The following is a 12,895-nucleotide window of genomic DNA, read 5'->3' as shown; positions in this document are numbered from 1 at the left end:
TTTACTAAAAATGCAACAATTTCTTAATCAGTGTACAGACAAATGTCTTTTCCCCAAAAAGTTATCTGTCAAAATAAAGGACAGGTAACGAATAGCAAAAATGCATGTTGTTTTTAAAATATAAATAAAAAAAAAATAGGCATAATATATGAAAATATTGACATTTTGCATATTAATCCATGTAGCCTACCCCCTAAAATAGGCTACCACTTTTAATGCTCCGATGCAAAGTAAACCACAATTTCTTTTGAATAATATAACACATAATTCATATAATATGAATAATACTGCACACCCCTTTTAAATGTGTCAAATCTAAAATATGGTTTAATACCATGTAGCTTAGAAAATATAAGCACAGAATCCTACTTGAATTCGTTCTAAGAAATGCACATAACTTTATAAATACCAAACTTTCATTTGTGAATATTAAATATTAAATTTATGAAATTTTAACTAAAATTAAAAGTGTTTTTCTTTCATTTTCCGTGACTGAATCCATCAAATGTAACACATCAGAGAGGCAAAACTGACGTCTATTTGCGAAAATGTGCTTGTTTGATAACTTGTGGTTAAAGCGCCACTCAGTGGTCAAAGGCTGCAAATGCACTTTACAGACGCCGCGGCGGAGGTAGAATGGGGCGTTTTGGATGTCTACCTACTGTAGCTTGGCATATTCATTATTATTATAATTATTAAAAATGAAGTTTTGTTTTAAAATGTTACACTGTAAATATGTATGATCTGTACGTCATTTCAATTTGTTTTTATATTAATCAAAAATAAGTTGAACAATTTCACATTTTTAAAAGTTACAAGAAATGTAACTTTCTTTTTTAAGTTGGTTTAATGTAATTTAAGTAGAAATTATTTAAGTACTATAAAGTGGATAATACTTACATTTTTAAGTCAATTGGTGGAAATTTTATCAGTGTAATATTTAGTATGATAAAGAAAAAAAATCAACAAAAAGGAAATAATTTCATAGCAATGACCCCTCTAGACACTCACACATAATTATATATATATATAAAAAAAATCATGATATTTGTACGTGTTTATTTTTGCTTTGTAGAGTTACACACACACACACACACATACACATACACATTTTCTATATTTTTTATTTTATTATTTAGTTATATTGTTTATTTAACATTTTATTTATTTTTAACCAGTGCACTTGATTTTGGAGTTATTCAATAAGAACTTTTGTTGAATATGGTATAAAAATATTCAAAACGATAACAATCTAAAATAATTAAAAAAAAACCGTTTTAAAACATGTTTTCATCATATTGGAAAATTTTTGTTGCATTGACCCAATTATAAATCGTTAATCTTTACTGTTTTTGTTTTCCAGTTTGTGTGCATCGCTTTAAGTGCTGTGATATCAACACGTCCGAGGGTCTGGGTCGAGCCTGGTGGCATCTGAGGAAGACCTGTTATCAGATAGTGGAGCACAGCTGGTTTGAGTCCTTCATCATCTTCATGATCCTCCTCAGCAGTGGAGCACTGGTGAGCATTTATCTGACATTTTTAGTTTGTGATGAATGTTAAAACTTGTTTGCGCAACTTGTTGCATTGAGGTCAGTCACAGTAGTAGGATTTGTAGCTTAAGGCAAGAGACTACAGGTGAAAATTTTAACTAACAGATAACACATACTTTCCCCGTTTATTAATCACAGTATATAAAGACAATTGCTTTGTTTTAAAAGGGTTCTAAAATGTTATGTTCACACAAATAGGACATGATCAAATTAAATGTGCACTAATTTGCGAACCTTTCCAGAGATTAATCTGAACATTGGAAAAAGACAGGTTCAGATTTTTTATTTGATTTTACTGGCATATTAATGTTAAATATTTTTACTGAGGGGATTTTCGATATCTATTTTTATCACTCCATAAATTACAAAATACTGTAAACAGACATGAAAAATACATTATCGCTTTGTTTTTAGGAATAAAGTGCTGTATAAAATAAGGTGAATGATAAATCAACAAACCCCACAGTAAAAATCTTCAGAATATAGAGAGGAATAAAACTGTAAGTTTTGGTGTTTGTAAGTGATGATGAAGTGGAGATAAAACTCACAGCTTTTAAAAAGTATGCATTTTCACCATGTATTCAGAAATAAAATGCAGTATAAATCAGTGTGAATTATATATGAACAAATCCCTCAGTAAATTCCTTCAAAATATAGAGAGGAATAAAACTCTAAGTTTTGGTGTGTGTACGTGATGATGAAGTGGAGATAAAACTTTTAAAAAATGTGTTGTAATTGAAATTTACAGACGCGAATAGATAAAGTGCAATAAAATAAACACTTAAAAGTCCGGACACTTAATAAAGAGGGAAACTTAAAGAAATATATCATCCAAAAATGACAATTCATCATTTACTCATCCAAAAGTTGGTCCAAACCAGGGTTATTATAGTTTCCTAAAACTAAAGCCATAAAAAATTATTTGAAATAAAAAACATAGTTACTGAAATAATATATGTATATAAAATTTAATTTCACCTAGTTTCCAAGGCAATATTTATCTTTTTTCATTTTAATTTAGTTTAACTTGATATACTAAAATAACTAAAATAAAAATTAATGAATACTATATAGACTATATAGAAAAAATGGCCAAAAACAACTACATTACTAAAACGTTAACTAGTATTAAGAGAAATGGAATTTAATTCAAAATATTAATTAAAACTATCATATTTTCTAATTTATACTTAATTATACTAAAATAAACACTTAAATTAGTATGTTGGCTGTTTTCTTTCCATTAGTCTGAAAGAAGACATGTTTTGGAAGCAAAATCACAATCTTGAGCAGTGCTTGATAAAGCAATGTTTTGCTTGTAGTGTCTCAGTAAAGACGTCTTTCTTGTGCATTAGCTTGCTTCACTGACCTTTATGACAGCATTGACTTTAAACCAAGCACAGTAGCTGTCTCTATCAGTGTGTGAAAGGCAGGAAGTGGCAGCTCACTTCCTGCTAGCTGGCCTGTGGCGGCTGACGGCCTGCTGACTGGTCAACAGAAGCAAATGTGCAGATGTCAGATGACACTAATCTACATCAACACGTGCCACAGGCTGTTAGCCGTGTTGAGAAATAATCCAAGTCTTACTCATTCTTTCATACAGCCACTGTTAGTGCTAAATTAACACCACTATTGATTTGTTGCCAGAGATTTTGTGTTTTATTGCTTTTTAAAGCAGTTATTGGTCTTTACGTTTCATGGTGAGTAATTTTCATTAATACATCACTGAACATTTTTATTGAATTGGATCATTATGTCATAATTGGGGATCATTATTTTTTTCTAAATACATTAATGCTTTTATGCACCAAGGATGCATTCTTTTGCTCAACAGTGCAACTAAATACATGCATAATGTAGTAAAAAAAATGTAATAAATGTTTTTCTTTTGAACTTTCTATTCATCAGTAAAATGCAGAAAGAAGTAGTTCCGGCTACAATGTTCTTCCGCAAGATGCAAGCAGTCCTGTTTATTAACCGCTAGAGAGTCAAAGTTACCTACCGCAGCTTTAATGAAGGTTATTGTGTTAAACGCAACATGAAATACTTTCATAATCCATTTGTATTGCAATATAATCTTTACCACAACTTGACATAAAAAATATAAAGCATGACCTTTTATATATTAGCAGTTGATTAGGTAGTGAACAGTGTCTCGAGGATAAAAAAAAAAAATTACAAAGAGAATTGTTTGTTTTCATTAATAATAACATGCACCAATGAATCATGCGTAATAAGACCAGGAAGACGCCAAATTGTTTTTGTGTTGACTCTTTGTGAGATTATGCAAGACAGAAAACAGTAAATGCCAGAGCGAAAAACATATTCCCACTGCATAATATTATATAAGTCTGTGCATTTCCTTAAAGATCAGAGTCCAGCGTGTGTGAATCACAGAGAAGGGCTAATGTCAGAGCTCTGTCTTGCGGCCGGGTGCCAGGTGTGTGCAGACCGGCTGGTATTTTAGTGGCATTTACCAGCAGCTTCAGCAGGCAGCTGTTCTCTCAGACGTGCACTTGAATGATTACACATGAAAACAGAAAGTAAGCAGAAAATGAGAAACAGCATAAGCTGCAAAAACCAGCGGCGAGTCCGGTGGACGCAGATGTTCGGCTGGACATCGGTGCACATATGTGCAGTAGAGTAGAACCGCTCAGACAAACAGTCTGGATGCTTAATAAAGAGGAAGTAGATCATCCAGGAATTGAAATTCATCATTTACTCATCCTAACAGTGGTCCAAACCAGGGTTACTATAGTTAACTAAAACCAAACTAAAACCAACAAAATGCCATTTCTCATTTTCATGTTTTAGTTAACTAAAATTAAAACCATAAAACCATTTTAAAAATATATATTTATATACTTAAATGTTAACTGATATAATATATGTATACATAAAAAATGAAAACAAAAAAAATAAAACTAACTACCATAAAAATAAAAATGGAAGACATAAAAATAAAAATGTGAATATTAATAAAAAAATATAATTGTTAGTTTAGTTATACTATATTAAAATACAAATGATCCAAATAAGGGTTATTATAGTTAACTAACATAAAAAAATATTTCATTACTTGAAATAAATAAATGTTTATTGAAATAAATAATAAATAAATAAATGCATTTTTTTTTTCGTTTTTCATCAAATTGTCTGATACAGAATCTTTCTTTTAGTTTTAGTTTAAAGTAGCTAAAAACTAAAATTTTTATAAAAATCAGCAAAAAACAAAAAAAAAACAAATTGTAGATGCACTAAAACTAAAGTTATTTTGGTACATCAGTTTAAACTAAATTATGTTTGATTTGGTAAATGTTGCTTTAGTAATTAACTGAAATAAAAATATTTTATTTTATTTCTATTTTATTTTATTTTTTATTGTTTTTAAATTATTTTTTTCCAATTACGTTTATTTTAGTTTAAGTATTTTTTTTTTTTTTTTTTTTTTTTAAGGTATTAGTTTTAGTTAACCCTGATAATAGTATCTCAGTGATACTAAAACACCATTAATCTAAACCTTAATTACTTCATTTCTTTATAATATGGCACATTATAATCTAAACATCACTTTAATAAAATGTTCCTGCTGCTTTTCCATCATATTCCTGTAGATTGTCCCAGCCCGTCCTCATTCAGTTGACTGTTGATTGTGTTAATAACATGAATGTAAATGAAGTGCTGGATGTCTTCAGAAGTCTTCCTCAGCTTGTTCTGGACGTGTGGTTTGTTAACACACTGCTGCTTCTGTGTCTTTCTGTTTAAAGGCATTTGAAGACATTTACATTGAACAAAGGAAAGTGGTCAAAGTGGTGCTTGAATACGCAGACAAGATCTTCACCTACATCTTCATCTTGGAAATGGGTCTGAAGTGGATCGCCTACGGTTTCAGGAAGTACTTCACCAACTACTGGTGCTGGCTGGACTTCCTCATTGTGGACGTAAGTGCATCAATTTACTTTCCCAGCGTTTGATTGCAAAGTGCAGCAAATTAATAACAGCAGAAGTGCTTCATTATAAAACATTTAAAATCCCTGAAAGATTGAATGAGCAACTTTTCTGTTGTAGAATAATCAAATCATCTGTATTTCATCAGTAACATTAAAAGATGATCATTCATAATTGTTATATCATATTGTTTTGCTGTTGTTGAGCTGCAGATTCCGTCCAGTGATACAGTGCTGTTTGTTCTGGCCCTTTATCTCAGTATTTGTTGGTATTTGTGCATATGTTTGGTTTAATTCTGATACAATAAGAACCTTTACTGAAAAAAAAATGCTTTAGGATTTACTTACAAAAAAAAAAAAAAAAACACTTAGAAAATGCTAAATGCCGAAGCAAAGGCAACACACTGAATTAAACATAAAATTATGATGCAGAAAACTACAATAGTTAATTCTTGTTAAAAAACTCCATTAAACAAAAAAAACACGATATATATATATATATATATATATATATATATATATATATATATATATATATAGTATATATGTATGTATATATGTATATATATATATATATATAGTTGCATGATAATCATGATAGAAACATGTTAGCGACATACTAGCAACATGCTAATCATGCTAGAAACATGCTAGTTGCATGATAATCATGCTAGAAACATGTTAGTGACATACTAACAACATGCTAATCATGGTAGAAACATGCTAGCAACATGCTAGCGACATACTAGCAACATGTTAATCATGCTAGAAACATGCTAGCAACATGCTAATCATAGTAGGAACATGCTAGTAACATGCTAGCGACATGCTAGTCTTGCTAAGTTTGTATTTGTGCATATGTTTAATTGTTGGTTTAATTCTGATACAAAAAGAACCTATACTGAAAAAAAATGCTGTAGGATATACTTAAAAAAAACACTTAGAAAATGCAAAATGCCAAAGAAAAGGCAACACACTGAATTAAACATAAAATTATGATGCAGTAAACTAAAATAATTAATTCTTGTGAAAAAAAACTCCATTAAACTAAGAAAAACAATGTATATATATTAGTTAAAAAATGGAGACCTGAAATTTATGATTTTTATTTTTATTTTGCCACAATTTTGTGGAAAAATGTACATCATATCAAATGTAAAAAAAAATTATAATAATTACAACAGTTTTAGTTGGAAATTTCATTTTTATGTTTTATTTTCTATGCTCGAAAAGGATTAACAGCCATTGAATGGATCACAACTAGTCTATTTAAATCCCCTAAAAATACAAAAGAGGGTTGAAAACATTTATGCATGAAAAATGTATGTCTGCTGTGCATATGTTGAACTATATACAAATATTAACAGGATCATGTTAGCAGGCAATAACTATTGTATTTTCCCTCATTAGTCTATTTTTCTAAGCTTACACACTATATTTTTAAGCAGATCATTCATCTGTTCATCATTTAATAATGTCATTCATGTGTGACCGAAGGGCCAAAACAACCACGACTGCATCACTGTCCAGGTTGTGCTGTGTAACTGATCTGTGCTTTTATATGGATGTGAGGTTTATTTTTGTGACTCCGTTCGATGAGAATAAAAGAGAAGGTTAAGAGAGCTGTGCATTCAGGACTGCAGGAGACTGTGAAGTTGTGATGTGAAAGGTGAAGTGTGTAATTATTTTTGATGTTGTAATCTGTTTGCTGATGCAAGTGTTGCAGAAATTACACACTTCACCTCCACCTTCACTGCAGCATGAAATACTGATCGAATACAGTCTCTTCAGATTAGACTTCATGTTATGCAATTTATTGATGCTTGATGAGATGATGTAAAAAGTGCTTAAAATATGTATTTAAAAGCACAGAAGTATGTTAAATTCCTGTAGCTTATACAACGGTCATGGGTTTGATTCCCAGAAGATGCATGAAAAATTATGTATGAAATGCTGTATAATTCACTTTGGATAAAAGTCAAATTTTAATATTTAGAATAAATTACATTGAGTACTTTTAATAGACTTTGCTATGAAATCAAAATATATTTTTTTTTTCAAAGATTGACTGTAATACAACAATGCCAGTTTTATTTATATGAATAATATGAAACAATTTATTTAATTTACTTATTAGTGAAAAATATTTAAAATATGAGTGGATATTATTTAGAGTAAGCCATTAAGTTTTGGTTAATATTAATTTCATTGTATTATTTATAATAAATTACATTAAGGATTTTTAAAGCTGTTAAATGCACATTAAATGCATATACTTTGCACTTTATATTTATATATATATATATATATATATATATATATATATATATATATATATGACTGCACCATTGATTATTATAAATAATATGAAATTTGAGATTCCAGTATTTATAATAAATGAGACTTAAATAAATAATTTATTATAAATGCATCTAAATGCACTTTTTAGTTTGGCATTGAAATCATTGATTTTTTGTTTTGTTTTTGTTTTTAATTATTAAGACTGACTGGAACATGAACAAAACATGTGATTAACATGAATAATATGAATATTGCAATATTTTTTATGTGATTACACACACACACACATATAAATATATATTATATAATTTTTGGAATTTAATATTTGTACAATGTGAAATTGTATTTGATATGTTATTATTATATTATATATTATTATAATATTTATGATGAATTACATCATTACTTTTTTAATTTTTAATTGTTTAATGCATTTACTTCTGCACTGAAAGTTTTTTTTTTTTTTCATTTGATTAATATGAATAAAATTATGAGATTTTATTATTTATAATGAATAAGATCAAGTACTTCTAAAGCTTCTAAACCCACATGAAATGCATTTACTTTTTACATTTTTAAAGACGTGAACACACCAATCCCATTTGATTGATGAGGAACTTATGAACTTCACAGAAACTAAACGAGCTATAATTCGCTTCATGCAGGTGTCAGTGATTGGTCTGGTGGCACGTGTGGTCAGTTATGATCAGATTGGCTCTATGCGGGTTCTGCGGACGTTCCGGGCGCTCCGGCCTCTCCGCGCTGTATCTCGTTTTGCCGGGATGAGGGTAAGAGCCGCTTGACTCGGGCCCGCCACCGAAGAAAACATCTGACTCAATAAACAGCTGTCCTTCTAAACCTCTCCTTCTCAGGTCACAGAGGAGGGATGAAACAACCACCACTGGTGCTTAAAACAGCATTCCTCCTTAACAGGTCTCCAGAACCAGACGATTAACCCCTGATTTTCCTCCTAGCGCTGCAGTCTGACGCGTCGTTTCCTTCCGCAGGACTGTAGCAGGTGTGATGTTACTGCTTTCCTAACGCTGCATTTCTGTCTTCTCTTTCTCCTCGGCTCTCTGTCACTCAGGTGTCTATCGTAAGCCTTGTAGCAAACACGCTGGGCTACTCGGACTTTTCTGCCATCAAATCTCTCCGAACGCTTAGAGCCCTCAGACCGCTGAGAGCACTGTCCCGGTTTGAAGGCATGAGGGTAAGATACACTCGTCTCTCTGTCTGTCAGTGCAACAGGTTCAACGAGCGATTTTCGGCTGAGTATTTTTTCAGGGAGAGATTAGAATCTTCTCAAGACTTTTTAAACCAGTCTGTGGTGGTTTTATGGTCTTATGCTCTTAATGTTTTAATGCATTTTTGGTTCCCCTAAGAACTTTTCAGTGAACGAAGCGGAACGTTTTAAACCTTTTTCCACTTTAAAGAACTTTTGATAAATGGAAAAGTTCCAAAAGTTTTTACACTTTTAAAAATAAAGCTTCAAAAGGGGTTCTTACACTGATACCGTAGAACCATTTTTGGTTCCCTAAAGAACCTTTAGTAATCAATTCTTAAAAGAACCATTGTTTTCTTCATGTGAAGAAAATGTATTGATCTAAATAGCTTTTTTTTCCATTATAAAGAACCTGGGAATGTTCCATGGACGTTAAAGGTTCCTCACGGAACCAGTAGAATCAGCCAATCGAGAGCCTTTATTTGTACTAGCATTGATGGTTTCATGAAGAACCTTTCAAAACAGGTTCTTTGATTTATTAAAATGTTCCTCACACTAGGCAAAGATGGTTCTTTTAAGAAATCAATTTTTAAAATAAAAGCTTCAGTAGGGGTGTTCTGTAGCTGTTCTATAGAAGAACCATTTTGGGTTCCCTGGAGAACCTTTAGTGATCAGTTCTAAAAAGAACCATTATTTTCTTTTGTGAAAAACACAATGATCTAAAGAACCTCTTTTCACTCTAAAGAACCTGGAAAGATTCAAAGGTTCTTCATGGAACCACAGATGCCAATAAAGACCCTTTATTTTTAGGAGTGTATTGGCATTGATTGTTCTAATGAAGAACCTTTAACATCTATGAAAACCTTTCATTGCACAAATGTTTCTTTAGAACATTAAAAAGTTCTTCAGACCAGGAAAGAAGAGCTGTTCACTGAAAGGTGCTTTAAGGAACCAAAAGTGGTTCTTCTATGGCCTCATTAAAAATTAATTAATACATTAGAATTATTTTTAAGAGTGTAGAACCCTTTTTGGTTTCCCAAAGAACCATTAGGAGAACCATTTTCTTGGTGTGAGGAACATTTAATTATCTGAAGAACATTTCTCCACTATTTAGAACCTGGGAAGATTCAATAGATGTAAACTGTTCTTCATGGAACCACGAGAAGCCAATAGAGAGCCTTTTTTGGTTTATGGTTCTATGAAGAACCTTTAACATCAATTAAACCTTTCAACCTGCACAAAATGATCATTGTATTGGAAGAGGGTTCTTAAGATTATTAAAATGTTCTTCACACTAAGAAAAGATGGTTCTTCAAAGAACTTTTCACTGAATGATGCTTTGGGCAATTATTATTAAATTCTTTTTTTGGAAGAACCAATTTTTGTTCCCTAAAGAACCATCGAGTGAACAGTTCCTTAAAATAAATAAATAAATAAATAAATAAGTAAATGTTTTGGTATGAGGAACATTTTAAAAATCTAAAGAATCTTTTTTTTTTTTTTTGTGCAGTTGAAAGGTTCGATGGATGTTAAGGTTCTTCATGAAACCAGTAAAAGCCAATAAAGAATCTTAATTTTGAAGAGTTTAAGAAGCATCCAGAACCCTCTAAAACCATCAACCCAGACCATCTTAGACTGGTTTAACCCCGGTTACTGTCTTAAATCTGCTGTTTGATTGCTTGAACAGTTCATTAAAATCTTATTAATGGCATATAAAGAAATATCAGTGATCTGAAACGATGTTGATGTCACATTTCAGCTCAAAATATTTTGATTCTGATTTTGAGGAATATATATATTTATTATCACATCTTATACCAAATTCTTATAACAATAATGGTTAAAAAAAACTTTTTTTTCTAAATATATATAGAGAGTATTTTTGTACTCCCTTTTATTTCTGCTGATATCAATGCATTTTTTTTTGTTTTATTTTTTTACATTAATGTGAATTTAATGAGAATATATAAAATGAAACTGTGGGAAAAACGTTTAATTGTGATTTAAATAATTCTGCAACAAAAAATCATAATAGTCCTTAAAAAAAAGAAAGAAAAAAAAGAGGTTAATTAAGAAAAGCTTGATTTCTAGTGTGAAATGTGACGTGTTTTCATCAGATTGAAGTAAAGTCCTGGTTTTGTTTGTGTTGGTGTATTTCTCCCCATCGATCCGACAGTAACTCCACTAACACTGCGCTGGGTTTACAGCATTAATGCTCATATTCTCATGCTCTTCTGTTTAATCAAGTCTGATCCGTTTAATCTTCCTGCAGTCAGACTCTGAAAGGTGACGTCTCATTAACTGCTGGAGGCTTTACACGGGAAATGGAAAACACTTTTCAGTATTACGCTGTGAATCAATGGGATCATTTAGTCAAATAACCCATAAATGTAAAAAAAAAGAAAAAATATATATATATATATAAAGTGAAATCTTAATTGGATTTTAATTAAATAACGAATAAAACATATAACTACACATACATTTATTGTAACAAAAATATTACATAATACAGTGATGTACAGGTAGATTTTCATGGATCATATTAAAATTTATAAAATTAATAAAACACAAAAAAAGAAAATAAATGTAAAAATACAATATCTAAAATATTAATAAATGTATGATAATTAATAGAGTGACCCTTTGAGTAGATTTCCACCGATAGATGATATTAAAACTAATAAAATATTTATAAGAATAAAAATATAAAATTAAATATACATTTATTTTAATTAAAATATCACATAATAAGGTGATATTTAGATGTTTCACCAATGGAAAATATTTAAAACAAAAGAATAAAAACTAGAACTAAATATAAATGTGTTATAATTAATATATATATATAATATATTAGAAATTTATAAATAATATTAAAAATTATAAAATACAAATAAGAATGAAATATATCATTCAAATTGTATTATGATTAAAGTATCACTTATACTAATTATTTATCTGAATGTGTTTTTATAATTAAAATACTCCGAAGTAGATTTTTCATTGATGGATAATATTAAACTTTATCAAATAAATAAATGATAAGTAGATGTGAATGTATTATAATTAAAAGCTCATTTGGAGGACTTTTTCTGGCGTCCAGTGTTATCTTCTTTTTCCTGCAGTTGCATGTATTTGTGCAACGTGTTTGATTTGCTGTCAGTATTACAGGGTGTTAGCGTGGTGTGTGTGTGTGTGTGTGTGTGTGTGTGTGTGTGTACAGTAGATTATTAAATGAGCAGAAAGCGGCGGATGATGAAGCAGTGTTCTGGGAAACACCATCAGTATTCTGGATAATTGAATGTCAGAAACGCTGTTAGCACGTGTGTGTTCTCCATCGCTCACAAACTCAGTGTTATCTTCATCTCCTCCTCATCCTCACACACACACACCAGACAACACCACGATCACATATTCATTTGATCATTTATACAGTGATATTTCAGCCAGAGGAGATTTAAGGCATTGAGAATCACAGATACATTAAAAAAACTATTCTGAAATAGTGTTTAAATATCCAAATGAGGCGTTATTTAATTACATCTGCACTAATTTCCAGAACATTAATCTGAACATTGCATAAAAACTGAATTAAAATCTTTTAGTTTTAAATGCAAGTACTGAGTTATTATTAGTATAATAAATAATTATAATAAAAAGAAAATATATTTTTTTGTTCATTTTCTGTTTTTATTTTAATTTCATTATTATTTTTATTTTTTATGAGTTAAATGTCATTTTTATAATTATATAATATACATATTATTATATGCATATTTATATTTTTTATAAGTATGCACTTTTCTGATGCATTGATATATTTTTATAATTTTAATAAGATTTCGAATTCATTTTTATTTTTATATTTGCTT

General features: G+C 30.1%; 1 protein-coding gene across 3 annotated transcripts in view; it reads left to right on the top strand.

Annotated features, from left to right (window-relative positions):
• The window catches only part of LOC127946327 (sodium channel protein type 4 subunit alpha), a 144,433-nt gene that overhangs the window by 117,097 nt on the left and 14,441 nt on the right, over positions 1-12,895 (top strand). For 2 of the 3 annotated variants that reach the window (XM_052542827.1, XM_052542826.1), the window contains 4 exons: positions 1,364-1,518; positions 5,318-5,491; positions 8,464-8,586; positions 8,886-9,008. In XM_052542827.1, the coding sequence (XP_052398787.1) occupies positions 1,364-1,518; positions 5,318-5,491; positions 8,464-8,586; positions 8,886-9,008 (575 nt within the window). The remainder of the gene's footprint in view (positions 1-1,363; positions 1,519-5,317; positions 5,492-8,463; positions 8,587-8,885; positions 9,009-12,895) is intronic. The other variant, XM_052542828.1, reaches the window with a different exon arrangement.

The sequence above is a fragment of the Carassius gibelio genome, chromosome A24 (genome assembly GCF_023724105.1).
Source record: "Carassius gibelio isolate Cgi1373 ecotype wild population from Czech Republic chromosome A24, carGib1.2-hapl.c, whole genome shotgun sequence".
Classification (NCBI taxonomy): Eukaryota; Metazoa; Chordata; class Actinopteri; order Cypriniformes; family Cyprinidae; genus Carassius; species Carassius gibelio.
This window is presented reverse-complemented; position numbering and strand designations above follow the sequence as displayed.